Source organism: Callorhinus ursinus, unplaced genomic scaffold, assembly GCF_003265705.2.
Source record: "Callorhinus ursinus isolate GAN/ISIS: 27379988/994484 unplaced genomic scaffold, GSC_fseal_2.0 scaffold3, whole genome shotgun sequence".
Classification (NCBI taxonomy): Eukaryota; Metazoa; Chordata; class Mammalia; order Carnivora; family Otariidae; genus Callorhinus; species Callorhinus ursinus.
Window position 1 is genome coordinate 62,300,634 of NW_027397065.1, and position 25,866 is coordinate 62,326,499.

A 25,866-nucleotide genomic window follows, 5' to 3' on the forward strand; every position below is an offset into this window, starting at 1 on the left:
GTTTTATTGACTTTGTGTGACTTTTAAATCCCTGAAGAATATGATATATAGTCTGGTTTGACCTTAAAATAGATTGCAAATTATTTTGATTTTATAAATCCAGTAGAAGTGTTTTTCTGGTTTAGAAGCTATTCCATGAGGTAATTAAACAATCTATAATCACTAATTAATTATTTGGTAAGTTGAAGCATTCTCTTATCTATGGATGACATGTTCAAACACCAGGGATGGTCTTAATATTAAAATAGTTGACCCTTCTATTTAATTATTTAAAGAATTGGTGAAACCTCTCCCCACCTACACTAAACTATTAACTGGTTTATGTTTAATCCTCTGAGCAAATTAAATCAATTACCTAGGTATTTATATTACAAACAGCTTATCTTGGAGAAAACACTAGGAAGTTATATTACTCTAAAGAATTTTGCCGAGATTTTCTAAGTAAAACAGTTATATACAACATAACACAACATAACTTAACATAGCATAACATATTTTTCCCTGCTAAAGTAACTATGAAAAAATAAAATAAAATAATAAAATAAAATAAAATAAAATAAAATAAAATAAAATAAAATAAAATAAAAACTATGACAAAAAAATAACCTTGTGGCTCTGATTCTCACTTTGCCTGCATGCTTTAGCAGACCCCAAACCTCTTCTTGAGGAATGTATTAACCCAGCCCAAGAATTTTTCTTCCACCCTTCTTCATGCAGAGATAGGGCCTCTCCTTCAGTATTAACTTTTGTCAGAGCTTCAGTTTTCATGGAAGAATATTAATTCTATTTCCAGCTTGCCTGAATGTTAACACAACATTTCTACATTTTAGCTCAACAGACTAGCTGAACTTGGTTTCTTCTTAAGCTTACTGCTACAAACTAGTTATAAAAACGTCAGCTGAGGAAATTTCATTTATTAATGATGGCCTGAGATCTCTAAAGTGTATTATTTCCTCTAGAGCAAAACAGCCGAGATCAATATAGCTAGCGTATAGCAAATTGGCTTCCTGTGAAGTTCCGTCTTGGCATTATAAAAACCAAAGTTCTATAACTCACTGCTTTATTTACTAAAAGGATGTTACATAATACTAATGTCTCCTTTATGAAAACTCATGGGAGATACTACTCTTTAATCTCAGTTTTAAGGATCATTTTGTTTCTCTTGGGAATCATGTAAATATTTCTTATAGGCACGTGGCCATTACAATCAGTTGTCTTTACTCAATGCACTAGAAAATATACCCAAATTTGTGACCCAGCTCGTGCCAATGGGCGGGTCCTTCTGGCATGAATGTTGCGTTGCTTTTTACCTTCCATCTTGCGTTTTCCATCCTCCATTCTCCCTTTCTCATTTCCCTCAACCAACTTTATGTACCCACGTGTCAAGCTATATTAAGCTCTTTCTGGATCAACTTGAGTCATAATGAACTATTCACCTACCGTTTTTGTTATATGGTGCAACTCTTAGCAGTGATGCACCAGATGTTAAAGAGCATAAGTATTTAAGAGAGCTGGAGTACCAGTGCTCTGTGCTGTAGCCATTACAGTTATAAAGACAGGGCAAAAATCATTCTGAACTCTCTTGTATAGGGGTGAAAATAACACTCCTTCTATCAACAAACTAGATTTGGCACATAGTTTAATTAGTTTGGAAGCCTGTGAGAAACCTCAATGTACTTCATATTAAATTACATTTCCATTTATTTGTATGTTGGCAAGTTTTGTGACAGATTACATCCAATGAAAATATATCTACAAATGGTAGAAAGATAGAGTTAGCTAGGATAGGAGAAAAATTAGAACGGTTTTCTTAATTAGCAAAGAGCTAAAGTTCATAAGAAAAAGATGTGGCTCTTCAGGAACACTTCCCGAAGTACATTTTAATTGTTCTTCGTCTTCTTGTGGGACTTCTGCCTCCAGGGTTTGAGGCTCCTCTCAGACCGCGGTCACTGAATGACCTTCGTCTTTATCTCTTGGAACACTGTTTATGCATTTCATCCACACTGTAGTTTCTCCATGACCCTCTATTCCTGTATCTTAGATTATCTGGCCTTGACTTCCCTTTGAAGGGTAAAACAAGATGAATTTCTTTTCCTAAAAATCAAAATAACTCATCACATGCTTATGTTGTTCATGCCAATGTGGCAACGTGGGTGAGAGGCTACTTTCTTCCAAATAAATAGGACATCGTTGAAATCTAAATCTTATATACTAACTCATAAAACAGTGTGTGCTGGTGAACATTTGTGTGGACTGTGGAAGTTCTTGGTATATTTTGGATATGAACCTATTCTCACGTTGACACTGAGATCCCCTCACGCTGCTAGAAATTTCATCCTTTATTCATGTGTCGGATGGGGTTCAGGGAGATCTTTCCTTGTTGCCCAACTTAATACAAGAACCCTGATGCGTCTTTTGGGAAATTGGGAATATGATATGTGTAAACACTTAGTCCACGGTGGCGGTGGCAACCTCATTGCTCATTGTTATGTGAGTTTGAACAATGTTCACTGGATCTGTGGTCCTTGATATGGACCTTGATATGGACCTAGCTTCCCTAGGGGCACGCCACAGAACCTGCTACTTCCTAAAATAGCTGCCAGAGATCTAGTTATGGTTTCTTGCTACTTAAGGGACATACTAAGTCTGGAGGAAACTCCTCCCTCAGTGGCATTCATCTTACACTCGTTCTCCCTGCAAAACTTTCTCAATGAGTTCAGGCTTTTTTAGGGGGTGTTGGGGGGGAAGGTCAGTAAAGAATTTGCCTTTAGGGGCTTTCTGATCTTGGTCTTGCACACAAACCCTCACTTCAGCAAGAGATATCGAGCACCTGGCTACCTGCTGGAAGAGAAGAGGAGCTGAACAGGCAGCAAAAACAATTCAAAAAACAATGTTAATACATGATCCTGAGAAAAGTTTAAATCCATAGTTGTGCATTTTTAAAACATGTGTACCCATCCCATTTAGCACCTACCATAGTTTCCGTTTTAAGTTTATCTGTATGATTATTTTAATATCAGTCTTCGTACTTCCATGATGTGATCTCCATGATCACAGAAATCATGCCTAGTTTTGGTCACTACTATACTCTTTTTTTTTTTTTTTTTTTGGTTTGTTTATTTTTTTGAGAGAGAGAGTGGTGGGGAGGGGCAGAGGGAGAGGGAGAATCTCAGACTCTCCACTGAGTATGGAGCCCTATTCAGGGTTCCATCTCATGAAACATGAGATCATGACCTGAGCCAAAACCAAGAGTCAGAGGCTCAACCAACTGAGCCACCCAAGCACCCCAATCTGATTATTTTAATATCAGTCTTCTTATCTCTGTAATGTGATCTCTATGATCACAGAGATCATGCCTTGTTTTGATCACTACTATAGTCTTAAAAGCTAACATCGTATCTGCCAATACCGTCATTAAATAAACCTCTGTTGAATTAATGAATTGATAAACAACTAATTCAATGAATGGTATTGCACAAGCTCCATCAGTAGAAAAAGTCCTGAAATTAAATGGTTTGCTTTCTTGTAGCTATCTCCTATATATAATCTGGTTCCAGTTAAAATAAAAGATGCACATCTAAAGAAACAAAATTTGGAAAGTGCCATCGAAGATTACCTCTATGAATACAGTGCGAGAAAATGTGACCCATGCCAAAATGGAGGTACAGTGATTCTGCTGGAAGGAGAATGTCTGTGTTCCTGCCCCATCACATTTACGGGGATTGCCTGTGAAACCAGTAAACGAAAAACGTAAGGTGAGAACAACTTATGATATATTATTAGGGACAAAACTGTGCGTTTTGAGGTTATTTAATTTGAAAATTATCTCCTGAATTAATTTGGATGAAACTTCTAGATTATCCATGTAAACAGAAGATAAAAACTGAATGAATAATGAAAATGGACAAATCAGACTTTATATATCACTAAGCATGCAATTTTATATCTTATACCTCTGCATTTAAACAGAACTATGAAAAAATTTTTTCGATTGTAATGATTGACCCCTGAACAACATGGGTTTGAACTGCATGGGTCCACTTAGATGTGAATTTTTTATAATAGTATTGTAAATGCAGTTTCTCTTCCTTATGATTTTCTTAAGAACATTTTCTTTTCTCTAGCTTACTTTATTGTTAGAATACACTATATAGCACTTTTAGCATACAAAATATGTGTTAATCAACTATATTAGCAGTAAGGCTTCTAGGCAGGAGGAGGCTATTAGTAGTTAAGTTTTGGCAGAGTCGAAAGTTCTACACAGATTTTCAACTCTGCAGGGGTCAGTGCCCCTCACCCCCACGTTGTTCAAAGGTCAACTGTGATTTTTTTAAGCAAGTAAGCAAAATTCCTAATCTCTCTAAAATTTTTTTATATTTTCCACAGAATGTTTTCTTCACATGTTCTTATAAATACCCTTGAATAAGATGCACTTCAAAGTTGAATCCCTAAGACCTATGTCTTTTAGGTTCACTTTTTCAGATTGCAGGAAACAGATAGGGATAATACAACAGTCTCCACAATTTCAGGTGGCGTTCATGAAGATCTGAAATATCATTTACCATTGTTAAACATACAAGGCCTCTCAAGGCGTTCAAAAACTGTGTAGCAACCTAATTACCTTGTTGTTAGTACTGTAATGACGCGACCACTGTCATGACCCCGTTTATCACGTCCTTTATCCCCTCTCCTTCTACTGCTTCTATCTTTTCCCAATGCCTCCTGCATTCAAAATTCCCGAAGACTCTGTAGGGGATGTCATGGTGTACAGCCCAGATCTCCCTTCAGGACCAAGTACCATCCCCCCACCTCCTAGGAGTGTTACCTGCTGACATTTCACACAACAAGTCTCTTCAGGAATTGCACTGTAACCAGGAAGCGACCACACCCAGGGTTATGCTCCCAGCCTGAGGGAGGCTTGTATCTGATAACTGGTCAGTGTGGTTGGTATTTGATGAGCAAGCCCTCTGCAGCACCACCCACCTTCACAGCTCCCCATGTGATTGGCTGAAGCCTCCGTTGCAAGAACATCACAATTGAGCTTCCCCTTATTCCTAATTTTGCTTCCCACCCTCCTCACAGATTTTTTTTTCCCAAGAACACACACGAATAAAAACGCTGCCTACAAACTCAGATTCTCAGAGTCTGTTTCCAAGGGAATGCTATCTGCTACAGAGTCTGATTGGGTCAGTTGAGTCTTATTCCATTATCCAATACATAATGTTCTTAAAACAGGATGAGTTTCTAAAGCTAGCAGAAACTCCTGGCCTTCCTTATGTCTGTTTTCTACGTAGAGGACTTCTGCCAAGGTGCCGATTTTTGTGCCAAATGGATAGGGCCGCAGTAGCAGGGTCAATTACCTAAAACATGATTTTTATGTGTTTGCTTTAATTAAAAACAAAAACTAGACTGAAGGTGCTTGGGACTCATGGACCTGCAGTAAGGTAACACATGTAAAAGACTACCAAAGGACTTGAATTTGGGGAAACTGTTCAAAAACTATTCGGTATTATTATCATTGATGCCTATTTCTACGTCTTTTTTATATGCAGGCAAATAAGAAAAAAACACATATATTATATATTGAGATAGATATATGATAGATAGATAGATAGATAAGAGAGAGAAAGAGAGAGAGATAGAGATATCCTTCCTTCCACATTTTTGTTCTTTACCCAATGGTAGTAAAGTATATACATTGATCCATCTGGCTTTTATCACTTACAATAAATCTTAAAGATCTTTATTATTTATTATTAATTATTCAATTTATTTAAACTAAAACAAAAACAGTTCACCCATTTCTCCCACCCCACCCCCACCTCTCACAACTACCAATCTATTCTCTGTATCTATATGAGTTTTGTGTTTTGTTTGTTTTTCTGGTTTTTTAGATTCCACATATAAGAGAGATCATACAGTATTTCTCTTTCTCTGTATGATTTATTTCATTTAGCACGATGCCCTCAAGATCCATATATGTCATTCTTTTTTGTGGCTGAATATTCCATTGTGTGTATATACCACAGTTTCTTTATCCATTTACCCATTGATGGACCCTTAGGTTGCTTCCCGTCTTGGCTATTGTAAAAAATGCTGCAGTAAACATAGGGGTGCATATATCTTTTTGAGTTAGTGTTTTCATCTTCTTCAGCTAACTACCCAGAAGTGGAATTGGAGGATCATATAGTAGTTCTATTTTTTTATTTTTTTAGGAACCTCCATAACGTTTTCCACAGTGGCTGCCCCAGTTTACATTCCCACCAATAGTGCACATGGGTTCACTAACACTTGTTATTTCTTGTCACATCCTCACTAACACTTGTTATTTTTTGTCTTTTTGATAATAGCCATTCTAACAGGTGCGAGGTGATATCTCATTGTGGTTGTGATTTGCATTTTTCTGATGATTAGTGATGTTGAGCATCTTTCATGTACCTATTGGCCATCTGTACGTCTTCTTTGGAGAAATGTCTAGTCAGATCTTCTGCCCAATCTTTAATCGAATCATTTTTTTGCTATTGAGTTGTATGAGTTCTTTATATATTTTGCATATTAGCCACTTATCAGATATATGGTTTGCAAAGATTTTGTCCCATTCGGTAGGTTGCTTTTTCATTTTTTGATGATTTCATTTGCTGTGCAGAAGCTTTTGAGTTTGATGTAGTCCCATTTGTTTATTTTTACTTTTTTTGCTTTTGCTTTTGGTGTCAGATTCAAAAAGTCATTGCTAAGACCTAGGTCAAGGAGTTTACTATCTATGTTTTCTTCTAAGAGCTTTATGGTTTCAGATCTTACGTTCAAGAACTTAATCTATTTTTAATTAATCCTAGCCTACTGTACTATTTTCCTACTTTTATCTCTTTGAAGATATGAAACATGTTCATTTGGGAGTCTCTCTTAATTTGCTCCAGAATATATAGTTTCTGCACTGCAATTATTTTGTCTATTAAGTGTACTAACTCATTCTCGTGGCATTTTTTTTCTGTGTACTTAGTAATTTCTTACTACAGGCTTAATCCTCAGGGGAAATTGTTTCCTGTGGGAATCCTGTTACTCTGAGTATTCTAAGGGTTAATTTGTTTCTTGAGAGGTCCTGTTGTTTTCATTCATTTTGCACCAGTTTTTTAATGTAAATTTCTTGGTTCCGTTTCCACATTTTGTGTTTCCTGGGTAATGAAGATCAAGTTCCCTCCACCTCTCTACACAGTAACTTTAAGGATGCTAGTATCTTCTGGTTGACTTTTCACACCTGACTCAGGATGGTCCACCAGAAATCTTTCTTGATGAAATCTTTCTTGCTGAATCTTTCTCTCAAGGAATCTCTTCCAGACATCCCATTTTCTGCAAAATGTTCAGTTCCAATGTCCCATTTAGATTGGACCTGCCCCCATCATGAGATTGAAAACCTTAAACATCACCTTTTTTAACATACTATTTACTTAAAGTAGAACTCCAACTTTCTCCTCCCTCAACCCATCCAACCCCCCTCTCCTTTAGTACCCTTGTGTGTTTCTACTCCTTCTACACCAGTGTTTCTCAACCTAATGCTCTCTAAATTACCTGATTAGCTTCTTTAAAAAGACCAAAAAGAAAAACAAAACAGATATCCATCCATGGCAATTAAACCAAAACCTTTGCAGTGGATCCTTCCTGGGGCATTCTTCTTTTTTTTTCTTTTTTTCTTTTCCTCTTCTCCTCCTCCCCTTTTCTCATTCTTTGGTTACTCTAATCATGGAAAACCTTCCTTCTGGACCCAGAACAATTAACATCTCTTCAGTGAAATCTTTTCCAATTTCTCCATGTATCAGTTCTCTGTCTATGCTTCCTGAGCACTTTTCCCTCTGCTTTTCCAGAACTAATGACATTTCATGTTTCTACACAAGAGAATATCCCTCTAGTTTGGAAATGTGTCTCTTGTATCCTAAACCCCATTCTGTTCCCAGCCCCTAGAGAGTATCTGGTACATCGTGATGCAATAGGGTAAGGGGATAAATAAATAGATGGATGGATGGACCCAAAGTTGAAGACTTATTAAATCATTAAGATTTGATAATCCTTTGTTTTCTCTAGGATTTCCAGCCAAAAAAACAATTAAGCTGTTGACTTCCTTGGGATCAAACCAAACTAAAAACCAGGACTTTCCAATTAAGGATCCTGCCCTTGGAGAGAGTTCTTGCTGCCAAATGAAAAGCAATATGAACATCCTATTGACTGCTGAAATCTCCACTTTCAGATCCACAAGGCTTCTTTTCCTCCTTAAACTCCTATGGTGTTTCCATTTTTTTATTCCTGAATGAGCAGTAGGCAGTACACTATGCCAACACTGCTTTCTCCCAGAGGCAATGCCAGTCTCTTGTTAACAAACAAAATTAAATTAAAAAGAGAATGTTGGCTTTAAAAGTAATTGCCAAAGTGCTTTGTATGATTAACATATTCCACCAGTTTCATTACCCCAAGTCCATAACATGCAATTTCATTCTTGTGTATGTTGTTGCCTCTTGTTGGGTCATTCATTGGTACCTGCATGAATTCATTCAGCAAATACCTACTGAGTGCCTACCCCATGCATAGGACTCTGCTCTTGTTAGTCTTTCCTCTCCAGTTTAACTCTGTTTCCAAAGGAATAAATGTATTGTATTCGTAACAAAAAACAATTAGGTTAAATCATGTGAAATTGCCTCTATTCAGTCATATTTTACAAAAAAACCCACAAACACAAAAAAACAAATAACCAGCAATTTCGTATGGTCCAGCTTAATACCCAGTCTTATGAATTGAATGAGGTAAGGCTACCCACATAAGAAAGTGATTAAAGGGGGTGCCTGGGTGGCTCAGTTGTTTAAGCATCTGCCTTTAGCTCAGGTCATGATCCCGGATCGAGCCCCACATTGGGATCCCTGCTCAATAGGAAGCCCGCTTCTCCCTCTCTCTTTGCCTGCCGCTCCCCCTGTTTGTGCTCTCTCTCTCTGTCAAATAAATAAATAAAATCTTAAAAAAAAAAAAAAGAAAGTGATTAAGGGAACTGACTGTATGATTTTATCCATTAAATAGTGTGATACTTAAGGCCTCAAAGCTTTTGAAAAGGTCTGAGACTTCCCCTAAAAAAAAGACTGAAAATACAAAGGAAAAAATGCGAAATAAAAATTAATAAATGTTTAATAAACATAAACAATATGATCATGTCAACTCCATTAATTGTTATTGTTAATAAACATTTCCTGCATTTATAAATAAATTTGTTCATTTTTCTCACTTCACACAAATTCAGAATGCACATAATTACTGAAAGATCACAGCAAATTATTTATTTGCAAACAATTTGAAAGCAAAATATTTAACAACAATTTTCAAATTCTTTTTTAAACAACAAAGGAAAATGTTATTGGACATGGAATGCATTTTAATATGTTAGGTGTGATACGGAGATGGAGCTCTAAACATAGAAGTGCCAGCCTGGTCCTTTAGGATATGAAAGTAGCCCTGGGATCTCAAAAGAATTCCTGTTCCCTGCCCCCAGAAACCTGGGTGAATCAAAAAGAATTCAGATCTGTTAAATGCATGCAAATACTGAACTCAGCTCTTAAGACAATTCACTGTTGAGAGTCTCTGCTGTAGAGCACCTGGACTAAGGGGACTTATCATAGTAAAAACTGAAAATTCCTTGCACTCTTTTGAATTATAAATATCAACCAAGAAAAAAGCTGAGCCTCAACCAGAATCCCTATGTTCAACTTAATGATTTGTCAAAATCCCTTCTACTGGAAATGGAGGGAACCGTGCAGGTTCACTGTTGACCGCCAGATCCTCCAACTTTCCTTCCCAAGTGACATATCTGGTAGAGCATTTCCAGCAGGGTGCACCATTGAGACACCAGAAACTGCCCAACAGGAATCAGCCCCTCAAAGAACATCTCTAAATCTAAACTGAGGAAGAATCAGGAGAAATTGGGGGAGATGAAGACCTCCAGGCTGCCAGGCCTTACCTGGCTCAGCCTGGCCTGTGGTTGTGAGAAAGCAGACTCCTGAGAAGGAAAGGGGTAGCTCGGTCCAGGCAGATGGGGCATGGTATATCCCCACACCTGCATGCTCTCTGAGGGAGGCACACCACAAACTCAAGGAAAGAAACATGTGGGGAAAACAGTCCTCTGTCTCAGGCCATACATTCTGATGATTACCCTGAACCCTAGCCATTATCAAGAGGACCTGGAGAAGCTGGATGGGCATTCATATTCTCTTGGGCTTAATGGGAAAAAAAGCTTTGGTGAATTGCTAGGGTTTTCCCTTTTTATACTCAAAACTCAAGTAGCTTATTCATTCTACTGATTGCCTGGTAGATAGCATCATATACCTGGCAACTAATAAATGTTTGAGATGTGGGTTGGCATCCTTACCCTGGCTTTACACCACTGTCTCCCCAGGGCCCTCTGGCTGATATACGCAAGGGGACGCTGCATACAACAGCCCACACGATAGCACTCTTGAGTTCATTTCCCAACAGTTATTTATGAAAATAACCCAAAGTGGTGGATAAGAAACTAGGCTCACCTTAGGTTTATTTAAAAAATAATAATAATAAAAGTATTCTCTCCTCAATCACACACAAGCACACTTATATAACGACTTCACAGGACAAACATCTATCTCTCTGTTCACCTCCAACTCCCCCCAACCTCTCCACCCCCACCTCATATTCATTACCACTACCATGCTAAAAGCAGTGAAATGATGCAAGATAAGGAAGTGGTGTGGCTTTTTAACAAGAGACAAGTTACTAAACCCCCAAGCCCTAAGATATGTCCAGGGGTGATAATATTCCCTTCATGGGATTTTTGTGTGTTGATTTATTGAGATAATGCATTTAATGACTTTGGCCTTTGTAGACAAACAATAAACAGTAGCTGTTACTATTGTTATTATGCAAAGCTATTGATATAAATCCTTCTGAATGTGACTCTAATATTTGTGACATTTAAAAAAGCCAAAAAGATTAAATCTAAAAACTGAAAATAATGTTTTATGGCAGAATGGCTTAGTACTTTCCTCTAAATAGTTAGTGGGTTCAGTGACATTTTTTAGAGGACTTACTTTTTTTATTGTGACAAAGTACCATTTTAACTTTTTTTTTTTTTTTTTGTAGAGAGGGAGCAGGGGAGGGGCAGAGGGAGAGGAATAGAGAATCTCAAGCAGACTCCCCCCTGAGTGTGGAGCCCAACTCAGGGCTTGGTCCCACGACTCTGAGATCATGACCTGAGCCAAAATCAAGAGGTGGATGTTTAATTGTCTGATCCACCCAGGCACCCGCATCTTACCATTTTTAAGTGTACAGTTCAGTGGCATTAAGTACATTTATATTGTTGTGCAACCATCACTACTACCTATCACAGAACTTCTTCATCATACCAAACTGAAATGCTGCAACTAGTAAAAAATAACTCTCCATTCCCTACTTCCCCAGCCCTGATAACCACTATTCTACTTTTGTCTCTGAATTTGACTATTTTAGGTTCCTTATATAAATGGAATCATAGAACATTTGTCCTTTTGCATCTATTTCATTTAGTGAATATCTTCCAGCATATATCAGAATTTCCCTATATACAAATACACAATGTTATTCAGCCTTAAAAAGCAATGAAATATGTATATTGATGTTATATTTATATATTCAAGATATATATATATCACATTTATATATATCACATTTTGTTTGTCCATTTCTCTGTTGCTAGACACTTGAGTTGCTTCTACCTTTGGGCTGCAGTGAACATGATGTACAAATATCTCTTTGAATCTCTGCTTTCATGTCTTTGGGGTATGTACCCAGAAGTGGAGTTACTGGATCATAAGTTTAAATCTATGTTTAATTTTTTGAGGAACACAATACTGTTTTCCACAATAGTTGCACCATTTTACATTCCCATCAGCAATGAGCAAGGGCTCCAATTTCTCCACATTCTGGTCAACACTTGTTATTTTCTAGTTTTTTTAATAATAGCCATCCTAATGGATACAAAAGTGGTATCTCTTTGTGGTTTTGATTTACATTTCCCTAATGATGAGTGATGTTGAGCATCCTTTCATGTCCTTATTGGCCTTTTATATATCTTCTTTGGAGAAATATCTATTCAAGTCCTTTGCCTATTTTTTAATCAGGTTGTTCTTTGTTGTTGAGTTATAGGAATTCTTTATATATTTTGGATATTAGTTCCTTATCATATATACAACTTACAGATATTTTCTCTGATTCTGGGGTTGCCTTTTTACTCTATTGATAGCGTCCTTTAATGCACAAAAGTTTTTAATGTTGATGAAATCTAATTTATCCATTTTTTCTTCTGTTTCTCCTGGGCTTGTGGTGTCATACAAGAAGTCATTTGATCCAATGTCAATTTTGTCATGAAGCTTCTCCCCTGTGTGTTCTTCTAGAAGTCTTATAGTTTTATTAGCTCTTATGTTTAGGTCTTTGATCATTTTTAGTTAATTTTTTATATTGTACAAGGTAAGGCTCTAGCTTCATTCTTTTGCATTATGGATATCCAGTTTTCCCAGTATCATGTATAGATCTATAATAATTTTTAATCATGTGCTAGCCTATCAAAGCCTGTCAGCCTAGAAAGGATTAAAAAAAAAAAGAGGGTCAGGATGACTTGAATCATCTCACAAATTGTTATAATAAATTTGTTTCATAGCTACATTATAGATACTCTGAAGACTTCCTATAGCATTGCTAAGTAGTAGTATTGAGTTCCAAAAGGTACTATAGAATTTAAAATAGCAACATTTGCATTCTTCTGATCAAAAGAAAAATTGTCACTAGGTTACACCCAGGTATGGCTAATTTTATATTAGGTCATAGATCATTTTATATTTAGGTAGGCTTCTTGCCTGACAAATAAGGGTATTTAAAAAAAGAAAGAAAAGAATGTAAGTCTTCACCAATATGTATCTTGTACTGAAATGGAAATATTCCTATTTTAAAATTAAACAGACAACAAACTAGGAAAATGAGTCTATTCATACTTGCAATTAGTTGACAGTGGGAAAGAATAAGAACTCAAGAAATGGCAGAGAGATCCCTTTTCCCCTTTGTCATCTTCTCTGAGTCTGTAAAATCGCAAGGCACATCTGTTTATTTTCCAACCTTTCTGGTCTAACCTTACTATTGGGAAGGAACCTGAGATGGAAGGAAGGAGGAAGGAAGGAAGGAAGGAGGAAGGAAGGAGGAAGGAAGGAAGGAAGGAGGAAGGAAGGAGGAAGGAAGGAAGGAAGGAAGGAAAGAAAGGGACAAAAGCAGAAATACATTTTTCACATATGACCTTTTCTTTTACTCGTTAAAGTACAAATTACTATCAACAAATTGTCAAGCCCAGGGACCAACCCAAGGAGTATGTATTTTGATGATGTCAATTAAATATCCTTGACTTGGAGACCTAGTGAGACCAAAAGATTACAACTGAGATTCTGCCTCTGAGAAGACCATATAAGGACCGAAGAGGTGAGAAGCCATGAAAAGAGAATAGCAAGAGCCATGAGTAGAAAACAGCAAGATTCAAGAGACCTTGCAGAGCCTCACAAGCCCCCCAAAACCCAAGAGAGAATAAGATAAAAATTATAGCCAAAAGAGCAAAAGAAATTAATAAGTATATTAATAAATAACACAGAATTCTATATGCTTTGTTCTTTGTCTCTTTGCTTTTCAAGTTAGTTGGTTTGATAAAAGCCCCTTTAAATAAAGTATTTCTCCATTGTCCTGTCTCAGCAGTTCTTTTAGAGATCAGTAAATGCTTGCCTGGGGTTGGGTTTAACTTGTAAAGAAAATTGTTCCCTGCTCTCCATGAATTTAAAAACAATTTACTCATATTGTTGAAATATAATAGGAACTCTCCTTCTGTTGGAGGATGAGTTCATTTTTTACTAAAGTTGATTAGTAAGTTATTTCTTCCAGGGGCTCCTGGGTGGCTTAGCCAATTAAGTGTCTGACTCTTGGTTTCAGCTCAGGTCATGATCTCAAGGTCATGGGATTGAGCCCTGCATCAGGCTCCACACTGGGCATGGAATCTGCTTGGGATTCTCTCCCTTTCCTTCTCTCTCCTCCACTGGCTCTCTTCCTGCTCGTGCCCTTTCTCTCTAAAATAAATAAAATCTTTAAAAAAATAAGTAAGTTATTTCTTCCAGAGCATTGATGTTCTGAATGGGTTAAGGCCTGCTTTCATCAAAAATATAAAGCACAAGAGCTAAAATCCACTGTGTTTTCAAAACAAAAAGTGAAAGAGAAATAAGGCAAACCAGGGAACTGCCCATTTCCTCTTGCACACCCTTTTTAAACAAGTTTCTTCTTATCCTGCTTTCTTCCTGCTGCTTTCCACTTGGCTATTCCATATCTATCCAAACAGGGAGACTAGAATTTCCTTGAATTTCTACAAGTCTATTTTGTGAGCTTGAGTTCTTTGCTGGCACAGTTCAGTTGCATGCTGATAGAAAGAGACAAGTTTACCAAATAATGAAGTTTTAGCTGACGCTTTTCCCCGTTTGGAAACTGGGGGGGTCACTCCACATTTCTGTGCTTTAATTTCATCGTCAAAGGGCAGTAATGTAGTGACCATCTCCTAGTATTTGATAATATTTTAGCCAAGAGTTTTCCTACAGCTTCTCATAAATAATGGGTTTCAAGGGAGGCTGTACACCTGCAGCCTTAGTGTGCAAAACCGTATAATGTTTTTATCAGATTCTGAAAGGAACCTATGAGCCAAAAAAAAAAAGGGTTAGAAAAATAAAAGTTGCTTTAGGATCTTAGGATGGCAGAAGGAAGTATTCAAATTAATTCGCACTGGAAGAGTTTCAAATCTAGTTAGGGAGCCAAACTTAATGCAGCCGATACAATGGGAGAACCATAAAAGGCAAACGTATCAAAGAGCTTCATTTGGTGGTGCAGTCTGCAGGCGTCCAGAAAAAGGGGGAGAAGAGGGAGTGCGCAGAAGAAAAGGCTTCCTGGAAGAGGTGAGACTCAACATCCCTCTGTTCTCCTATCTCTGGGGTCTTGCCCGGGGCATGTTAGCATTGGGCACATAAAGGAGGTGATCATTTGTTTCTTCTCTAAGATGTTAGCCATTTGGGATATAAAGGTGAAGTTATGTAAGAGTTTATAAGTCATTCTAACCCTCTATGCTAACCATTTTAACCAGGCTCCTTTTAAGACCCTGATAGATACAACACTGACAATGCTTTTAAATAATGCTCAGTAAGTAGTGTTACCTAAATTTTTATTAATGCTGTTTCCCTCCATCTTCTTGTCAATTGACTTTGAAAAATGAAGCTGGTTTCTGTGACCCACCCCACATCTTTGGGCCTCACTGTCTCCACCTAGCGGTCACCTTTGGTGAATACCAACGTGGCAGACTCATTTTACCCTTGCCTGAACAAAAACCATTCACTGGAAAGCAAATTTAGGAAAAGAGAATGCATGCCCAAGTAGTTAAAGAATTCTAACGACTCTTGCACCCTCTGAGTACTTCTCCCTTTCACTAGCAGGAATAATTGCGTGCCCATACCAGGAAAATAGAACTTTATCTTCTTTAGATGCTATCTCTACATTGTCTGTCAGCTTTATTGCATTTCCTGTTTTGCCTTCTTGCTCAGGGGCTTATATACTTAATTGACTTCACAGGAAATATACTCACATATGTGATATTTGAAATATATCTTAAGTAAAGTGATTACACTCCAAAAATAAAAACTCATCGGTGGATGATAAATTAGGGTTGGGAGCTTGAGTCCTTACCTGTTTTCTCTTAGTCAAATTACTTCTTTTAAATATATATTTTTGACAGACTGCTGAACTTATGTCAGTAACAACTAAAAATTACCTTAAGTTTCATTTGGGAATAAGCGCAAGTTGAAATGGAATGCAAATGAACGAATTGAAATTCGAAGTTGTCTCAACCAGAGACTTATCCAGTCAGCTACATTGTTAATGGAAATTGCTAGATTTCTGCTCATGTTGTCATTTTTATCCAACTTACTGGTACAGAGAGAAAAATCACAGAATGACCAAAAATAAGTAATTATTATGGACTGCCTGGTGAAAATATGTTGTTAAACTCAGTAGTAAACAATGTCAGAGTATCAGGGTTATTTCTACCTGCAAGCCTCGCCTGGTGATCTGTTCACCATCTTGCTGGCAGTAGTCATCTGCTCCTCCTTCTAGAGACCAGGCTTGCATGCACCTTGGAATTTCCTGGGAAAATAAAAAATACTGATGACTGTGTCTCAAGCCTAGAGATTTTGATTCGATGGTCTGGGGGAAGCCTGGGAACTGTGATTTTTAAAAGCATCCCAGGTGATTTTAATGTGCATCCAGGTTGAAAAGAGTGCTTTACACTCTGAACTGTACCTGCATTGTGAAAAAAACTGTTTCAGCAGATAGTAGATACGAGGCGTTTTGGTTGAGCAAAATGTCTTCATTTCAAGGCCTTCCGCTAACAAACGTTTTGTATCTAAAAGCATGCTTGGTTCCTCTACCTGTCCTGCCTTGATCTTCCTCCTTTTATTCATTGAGCATTTATTACATGCCAGAGACGGCAATTTCAGTTTCCTGACTACCCACCTAGTTCCTGACCACACCCTCTTTAAAATACCTGCAAGTTTCAAGGCAGTATCAGGTTCTTTTCCACCTCTGGAACTTGCCCCCTGCTCTGTCTTCACTCTTTGTCCTGGCAATGATGCTATCCATATTGCTAATCACATCTGTATTTTGAAAAGCATTTTCATTTTAAAAAATAAATAATAGGAAACATCTTCTTTTAATATAGGATTTGGATTGTCATGGCAGTAATTAGTATTGGCTCAGCATCAAGTGAAAAAATCTGGTGCCCCGCTCCTAGGTGGTAGTATGTACAAGAAGATCTGGAAATTTGCAACCCAAAATTAAGGCATCAGTTGCCTTTCCTTTTCAAGAGGCAACAAAAATGATCTTCTGCCCTCGAAATTACTTTAGTGTCAGGCTATGTATTCAAAATAAAGGAGATAAATCCTTGTACCAGAATGTGTTCAGACAGGTATTGCAGATAATTGGTGGGATTTGGGATCAAACACCATGCTTTAAGAATATAGTTTACCAGCATGAGAGATTGAGATAGGTGATGCTAATAAAAATTGCTAAAAACCTAACACATGAAGCTAGATTCACATATAGTTTATATTTTTAATGAAACGAATGCCATCCTATAAGTTTATGGATATCTCCACCATTTAAATATTGGTGAGATAGTTTTAAATACATTTGGGATTGTTCTCATGTTCCTTTTATTCTTTTTAAGATCATAGTTACATTTTTAACAAGTATATATACTCAAAATAGAAAAGTCAGAAAGTCAGCAAAGTACAAAACAAGAATTATGTGTAATAAAACGTTAACCTAAGTCAATCACTGTTAACATTTTAGATTGTGTCCTTCATTCATAGATAGATAGATAGATAGATTCACAAATATAGATTTTATATAAAACAGGTTAATCCTGGGTGCCCCGGGGGGCTCAGTCAGTTAAGCGTCTGCCTTCAGCTCAGGTCGTGATCTCAGGGTCCTGGGATCAAGCCCCACCTCGGGCTCCCTGCTCAACAGGGAGTCTGCTTCTCCCTCTGCACCCCACCCCTTGCTCTCTCTCTCTCTCTCAGAAAAATAAATAAATAAAATCTTAAGTAAAAATTAAAGAAAAACAGGTTAATTGTGTACACAAAATGTAATACCCAGGCACTTCTTAAAAAATTCCATGTCATCTTTCAGACTTCAAACCTCTCCCAAGTACCTGTCCTCATATTATTAAGGCATAATAACTTGATAAACCTGGTCAGTTATACAAATGCTCTGAGGGCTGAGATAACATGCAAATAAACGCTACATATCAATGTGTGAAGGCTGGACAGACCACACAGTTCAAAAAAGGAAGTGCACTCTGCAAAGCTAACTTGCACATTCACTGTCCGCCTTACAGCATCTTCGGGGTCGCCGTGTGCCAGGCACATCAACTCTTTTCAGTAAAATGGTAAGTAAGAGATTTTATGACTCTCCCTGGTCCCCTGGCAAACATCTCATCTTCTCTAGGTAGAGCAGAGCTGGGTGGGGAGGCTTCTCGGCCAAGTTCTCCAACCCTTTGGAATGTTTGCCTGACCCGTTGTTGTTCCATTTGCAAATAAAGTTGCTGAGTGTTACACCAGTTGAGAGTCTGTGGCTCAAGGATTTCCCGTTTCTGATTCTAGCCTTCAGAATGGAGGAAGGGCTATGACTTACGGAAAGAAAAGTTGCATTCTTTGTCTTTGCCTCTTAAGATAGCGAGGTGCCAGGATCAGTAACGGAGTCAAGTTTCCTATTATAAGCTTTTGGGATCCCGGAGGAGAACTCCAATGATAAATGTTGGGCAGTATTGCTGATGATGAGTGCCATTTTGACAACACAGTGGATTTTGTAAAGGAGCTCTTTTGTTTAAAAATGCATTTTATTATTTTAGCTAAGAGAAGCAAACAAAACCCAAATAGTCCAAACCATAGGGACAGGTTGTGTTCCCAAAGTTAATTGAAAGTCATTATTTGGAGCACACTTAAAAGAGTGACTGGGTTCCCAATGGTACCATAACAACTCGCTTAACCCATAATGTACCTTAACTGCAGTGTTAGCACATGGTTTCCTATTATTTCTCTGTAAAAATTGCCTGTGTTCTTATACTGGTAGTGTTCTTATGCTCCCAGAGTCTAGAAGAGAGCTAACTTTCTATTCCATACACCCACTCCACGCACTCCCCAGTCCCCAGAAGGCTGGAAACTTGATTATCCCTTCTCTTCTGAGGGAAGGGGATTGCTTCCTCTGCCGGTCCCTGGTGAGAAGACAGGGATTGAGGTAATGACTCCTGCAGGTACATGGCTGGGGGCGGAATGCGCTGCAGGCATTGGAGTAGAGAGCAAGGTCTCCATGGGATGTGTTTGTAAGGCAGGGGCCTCTTGAGCCAGAATTGGGAAGTACAGAGGTGAGAGAGACTAACCTTGCCATAGAGGAGAAAGGGAGGAGAAGAGACGGGGACAGGGTGCGAAGTCATAGAGGGAAGGAATGCGCAGCCATGGAGGAAAGGGTGACATGGGGATTCTACCTGTAGCCACACTCGTGTGGAGAAAGGCAGTCACCCGGCAAGATGGGACTTACAAGTCCTGGTGGTGTTGCCAACTGGGTCTTTAGGTCCCAGATTCTGAGAAGAAAGCTTGACCTTAATTACTGATAGCCTTTTCAAAAATAAGTGAGGTTTACTGAGTTATTTGGGTTTTCTTAGGGAAAACGAGATGATAATACCAGAAAAAAGTTTAACTGGATAGTGGGTATTTGGTGCAATACTTACGCAATGTTTTCTTAGGGGATTACCATCTCCCTATTACAAAAGTAACACATACTATTAGAGGAAATTTCTTAGAAATATACATATAAAGAAATGAAACAATATATATTTTCTATAGTTTCAACACTTGGGGGCAATCCCTGTGAAGTGAGTACAGATCTTTCTAGAATTTCATCAGTTTAAAACATATTTTAAAAATATGATTTTTCTATAAGTGCTATGATACTTTATAAACCATTTCCTTACCTACTTTTTTTATTTAAAATATCTTGAATAATACCTGAGTTATGGTATCATTTTTCATGATGAATCATTTTTCCATGATTTAATCATTTCCATATAGTTAAACATTTAGATTACTTCTTATTTTTCTTTCTTTAAGGTAAAAGAGGCAATATATTCATTTATACACATTGCTGCTCAGGACAGGTATGGAGTTGGCCTTAACGTTGGCCCACATTCTTTATAACATGATTCTACATTTTAGAAGTGGTCCATGTTTTCTATAATGTGGCCTATGTTCTTTATAACATGATTGCATATTTTAGAAGTGGAAGGACATGGCAATAGGATTCTAATTCTCAAATATCTGCCTCTGCGGAAATTGACTTGATCTGTGAACCTAGACAAATTAACTCCCACCTCACGGTCCTAAAATGAAAAAAAAAAAAAAAATAGAATGCTACCCATCTACATGACAAGTAATTTTAGGTACATTTCAAGTTGCTGAATTTTCTGGAAAAAAAAAGGGAGAGGCAGATATCTAATAATGCACCAATTTTTGTATGGTCGTGGTGGGTAAGGAAAAAATCTTTTATGAATACACTTAGAAGGTTTTAAGAAATGGAGTGAAAGTTGGTTTTGGAGATTTTGTTTGTTTTGCTCCTTTCATTCAACTTTCAGTTGACATGTGAGCTACTGGCAAAAGAAATGTGCTCTCACTGGCTCATTCAACCAAAGTTTGTTGAGCCTCTACCCCACGTTGGGTTTTGGCTAGAAGAGAATGCAGGGCGAACAACGCAGGTGGGGTCCCAGCTCCCTAGAGCTTACACTCAGTGCAGTGGGTCTCCAATGTTAGTATGCCTCTCAGTCAGGGACAGGGCTGAAGATTTTGCATTTCTAGTAAGTTTTCAGATGCCGCTGCTGATCCAGGCACTCAGAGAACCACTGTTTGGTAGAAGTGATGGATCGAAAAGTGAAACAAAGTAAACAAGTCAAATACCTTGTAGTGACTTCAGAAAGAAGGTAAAGAAGGAGCTGAGATAGAACAGAGAAAGGAGACATCCTCTCTAGGGCTCTGGTCCCTGATAAAGTGCTGTCTACACTAAAGCACTGGTTCTCAACTCTGGCTGCCCGTGAGAATCACTTGAGCAGCTTATAAGTCATACCCATTCCCGAGGCCCCAACTGAGACCAGTTAAATCAAAACCTTGAAGTGGGAGGCGGGACACAGCAAGGGTTGAGAATTGCTGCACCAAACAGCAAGAATGAGCCAGGCACGGGAAACGTGGCCGTAAGAACCACTTCGAGCAGAGGAAATGGCAGGTGCAAAAGCCGTGAGACGGGGAGGGCTTGGATCTGCAAGAAGACCAGGATGGCTAGAGCATAAACAAGGGAAGATGAAAGTGGCCAGAGGTGATTTTAAGAAATAGGCAGCAGTCAAGGGATTCGATCTTATTTTGTTCACCCTAGCAGTCACTGGAGGATCCGAAGCAAAGGAGTGAGTGCCATTATCTGGTTTACATTTTGAAAGTGGGGCTACTTCTGGGGCGACTGGGTGGCTCAGTCGGTTGAGCATCAGACTCTTGGTTTCGGCCCATGTCATGATGCCAGGGTCGTGGGATCCAGCCCCACGCCGGGCTCCACACTGGGCATGGAGTCCGCTTGAAATTCTCTCCCTCTGCCCCTCCCCCCAGCTCATGCGTGTGAACTGTGTGTGTGTGTCTCTCTCTCAAATAAAATAAATAAATAAACTCTTTAAAAATAAAAAAGAAAGAAAGAAAGTAGGGCTACTTCTGAAGTGACATGTGTACTCTGCAGGCAGCCTTGACCATTCCTGGGGCTTAAATATTGACTTTTTCTCTCTTGTCTTTTTTAAAATTGTGGCCCAAATTTGAACACCATCAAGTTAGAGAATAAATAGTGGTAGGGTTTCTGAAGGGAATAGGTTTAGAAACCTTCAAATAACTTGAGTGGCCACAGTGATAGCCTAGCTGAAAGCTGGTGTCCCAGGGAAGTCAGAGAACATAAAAGTGAGCTAGAAGGATCACCTTAAGAGCTGGGCTTCCAACCCTTTTCTTTCAAGGAGAATTCTTATCATGTAAGCTGGAGGGGTCCTGAATAATATGCTAATATCCCCACATGGAAATCCGCTCACCTCTTCATGCTTCTTCCCATCCCCACTACCTGGCTTATATCCTCTTCTGCAAAAGGGGACACCTGCCTTTTGCAGCAAGATCTAGCCTGATGTGTTTAAAAAAAAAAAAAAAAAAAAAAAATCCTGGGCTATCACAAGCCAGTTTTAAGCCAAGGATGAGAGGTTCAAATACTAGGGGATCTCTTTCATCCACACGTCAAGACATGTAGGAGGACATGAGAGCTACTTCTTTTTTTTTTTTTTTTTAAGATTTTATTTATTTATTTGAGAGAGAGAGAGAATGAGAGAGAGAGCACGAGAGGGAAGAGGGTCAGAGGGAGAAGCAGACTCCCTGCTGAGCAGGGAGCCCGATGCGGGACTCGATCCCAGGACTCCAGGATCATGACCTGAGCCGAAGGCAGACGTTTAACCAACTGAGCCACCCAGGCGCCCGAGAGCTACTTCTTGGAGAACATTTTGGCATATATTAAACGTGTCATACCCTTATCCTTAAAGTAAGTGGGTGTGGGACTCTAGCTCTTGATTTGGTAACTTCAGTATCACTTCCCTAATTCTCCAAGTTAGATTCCATCTGTCCTTTCTGTCCTCTCATGTTATTCTCTTTTTTAAAAATATTATGGTATGGGGGCACCTAGGTGACTCAGTGGGTTAAGGGTCTGCCTTTGGCTCAGGTTATGATCCCAGGGTCCTGGGATGGATCCCTGCATCAGCAGGGAGTCTGCTTCTCCCTCTGCCTCTGCCCCTACCCCCACCCCCCCACCCCACCCCCGCTTCATGCTCACTCTCTCTCTCTCTCACCTGCTTATGCTCTCTCTCTAATAAAGAAATAGATTATTTTTAAAAAATTGTAATAAAATAAAATATTATGGTATGTTATGAAACAAATAACAAATTCTCACATACCACCAAGATTTCACACATATTACCATTTTGTCATAATATTGCCATTTTGCCATCTTTTCAGAAAAATAAAAAAGACAAAGTTGAAGTTCTTTTTTTGCCCATCCCAGTTCCATGCCCCTCCCTCCAACAGCACGGAGACACCTGCTCTGAAAGCAGCATCTCGCCTACCCAGTCATGTTTTTATGTTTTTATTTCATTTGCTGGTATCTATAAAATAACATACAGTATTGTTTTGTCTGTTTTTATTTACTTACGATTTCTGCAAATGCCTTTTTTTCACCCTACATTGGTATGTCTTCAAGATATATCCATTTGGACACACACAGGTCTGGTTCAATTTATTGACTTGCTATGTAATTATATGGCAATTTGTTCACCTATTCTCCCAACATTTAATTTATTGTCATTATTTTCCACTTCAAACAGTCCTAGAATGAATGTTTCTACATAGAGGACATGGGCACCTTCAAGTTTACTGAATGTTGGCAAATGGTTCTCCAAAGTCATCATGACAATTTAACCTCTCACCAGCCTGTGTATCAGTTGCCATTTCTCTCCATCATTCTTTTTTTTAAAAAAAAAAAAAAGATTTTATTTTTATTTATTTGACAGAGAGAGAGATACACAGCCAGAGAGGGAACACAAACAGGGGGAGTGGGAGAGGGAGAAGCAGGCTTCCTGTGGAGCAGGGAGCCCGACGTGGGGCTCGATCCCAGAACTGTGGGACCATGACCTGAGCTGAAGGCAGATGCTTAAGTACTGAACCACCCAGGCGCCCTCCTCTCTCCATCATTCTTAAAACTGGTATCGTCCAGGTTTACTGAGAGACTTTTGAGAATATGTTATATGTAAAACCCCACTTCATTGTTGTTTTAATTTTCCTTATTATTACGAAGATGGAACATGTTTTCTTAAGTTTATTGACCGTTCAGGCAACCCCTTCTGTAAATCCTTCTCACGTGGTTTGTCCATTTTCTTATAGATCATCTTTTCATGTTGATTTATAGAAAATCATTATCCAATTCTAGGCGTTCATCCTGAGTCGATTATGTGCATTGTGAATTTTATGCTCCCTGGCTGCTTTTTTACTTTACTTTTTTTGCTGTCTCTTTTTTATATGGAAGTTTTAAATCTTAATGCCAACAAGTTTAAAAATAGGCCTTTTATCATTTTTGATGTCCTTTTAAAGAAGTTATTCCCTACCCCCAGATATTAAAGCTATTTCCTAACCTTTTGCTTTTCACTCAACCTTTTAAAGATTTGATTTTCATGTTTAGGTCTTTAATCATCAAGATTTTATTTATACTTGTGACGTGAGGTAGTCATCTAATATATTCCCATGTGAATAATCGATTTAGTACTCTTTATTCTCATCTGTTTTTTTCCTCCTACCACTTTCTAATGCCTCCTCGGTCATATGTCTATTTCCCATATATATGTGACTCTGTTTCTAGGCTCCCAATTCTGTCATACTGGACAATACTTTTTATAAGACTCCATGTTTGTTTCTTACGTCTTACTCATCTGCTCTGGATTCATATATCCTTTTACTCAAGTACATACGCTCTTGCCTACTGTCTAGCAATTTCTACAGTTCTTTAGGATTTCCATTATTATTCTCCCAAACACAACAAGGACCTAAATACAGTGTAATTACCTATAGAACACAACCCTCCAACCCTATTTCTAGTTCTTAAAACTTCTCCTTGGAAGAGATGTCTATCATTTTCACTCACATTTAATTGGCCAAAATAAGTCACACGTGGTCTTACCTCAGCTAAAAGGACAGACATGTAGGGATGTATAATCGTCACGCATTCGGGGTAATGGCAGAGATGGGTGCCCATTGGAAAAAGAGTAATATATACTACAATGTATATTGGTCTTTGTGTGACTGAAAACGTCTTCATTTTTACTTAATTCTTAAATGATAGTTTACCTGTGTCTATTCTAAATTGATAGTTACTTTCCCTCAGTGCTTTAAAGACTCACTCCACTGGCTTCTGACTTCAGTTATTGTTGGAGGACGTGAGCTATCAAATCTGTCATTCTCTGTGGGTGAAATTCTGTCATTCCCTTTTAAGATGTTTCTTAATCTTTCTGTTCTGCTGCTTTACTACACTTCATAGAGATGTGAGTTTATTTTTATTTATCCTGCTCGGTACTGAGAGTATCCGTTTAAAGAGGAGTCCACAACATTTTTATAAAGAGCCAAAGAGTAAATATTTTAGGCTTTGTAGTCCCTATAATCTCTGTTACAACTATTCAGCCCGACCACTGTAGCATGAAAGCATCCATAGACAATGCATAAACAAATGGGTATGGCTGTGTTCCAATAAAGCTTTATTTATAAAAACATGGCAAGCTGAATTTGGCCCACAGGCTATAGTTGCCTGATGTAAAGCTTAATGACGTTTTTAATTTTGCAAAATTCTTAGCTATGATTTCCTCAAAACTATCACTCTACCATTTTATCCTTACCATTTTATCCTTCCTAGTTTTTTTTTTGTCTAGAGTCCCTATTAGATAAAAATCCCATGCTGTCCTCCATGATTTTAATTACTCTTCCAAATTTTTTAGCCCTGTGCCTCCCTGTGGTGAATTCTAAATCGGTTTATCAACTTCATCTTTCAATCCACTAAGATTTTCTTCATCTGTGTCCGGGGTGACCAATCTTCTCAGTTTGCCCAGCACTCTCCCAGTTTTAGCACTAAAGTCCTATGTCCCAGAAACTGCTTCGTTCCAGACAGACCAGGATAGTTGTTCACCCTATTCATACCCAATCCAGGTTTTAACCCATATACTGAATTTTTGTTTCAATGATTAAGTTTTTATTTCCAATTTTGAATTGGTTGTTTTCACCTGTTTTTACTTACTATCTGCCTATTTTGTTTCAAATGTTCATGTATTCTCCTATGGATGTTCTTCGCATATTTGTTTCTTGATGACTCCTGAATCTGGAAAGTCATTTTCAGATTGCTCTCTCATTTTAATTGAAGGTAAACCCATCTTTTGATGGTTGATTTTTTAGGTCTTTATTTCTTATTCATAGCTTTCTTCCCATATTTTGGAATTTTGTGTTGTAGACCCATTTTGAAAGGTTTTTTCGGTTGACTGGCTCATTTTTTCATCCTAACTGCCTTCTCTAGTGTTGCGCTCCTCTCTACTACTTCTTCCTGCGGACTCCAGCCCAGAACCAGCTCTACATTGAC

General features: G+C 38.2%; 2 protein-coding genes across 3 annotated transcripts in view; both read left to right on the top strand.

The window, feature by feature from the left end:
• C9 (complement C9) overlaps positions 1-9,238 on the top strand; it is a 53,434-nt gene extending 44,196 nt beyond the window's left edge. For both annotated transcript variants that reach the window (XM_025866655.2, XM_073890964.1), the window contains 2 exons: positions 3,530-3,755; positions 8,074-9,238. In XM_025866655.2, the coding sequence (XP_025722440.1) occupies positions 3,530-3,754 (225 nt within the window). In that variant the 3' untranslated portion in view covers position 3,755; positions 8,074-9,238. The remainder of the gene's footprint in view (positions 1-3,529; positions 3,756-8,073) is intronic.
• An 8,697-nt stretch (positions 9,239-17,935) lies between these two features.
• The window catches only part of FYB1 (FYN binding protein 1), a 155,059-nt gene continuing 147,128 nt past the window's right edge, over positions 17,936-25,866 (top strand). The window contains exon 1 of the mRNA XM_025867365.2: positions 17,936-18,040. Coding sequence (XP_025723150.1) covers positions 18,038-18,040 — 3 coding nt within the window. The 5' untranslated portion in view covers positions 17,936-18,037. The remainder of the gene's footprint in view (positions 18,041-25,866) is intronic.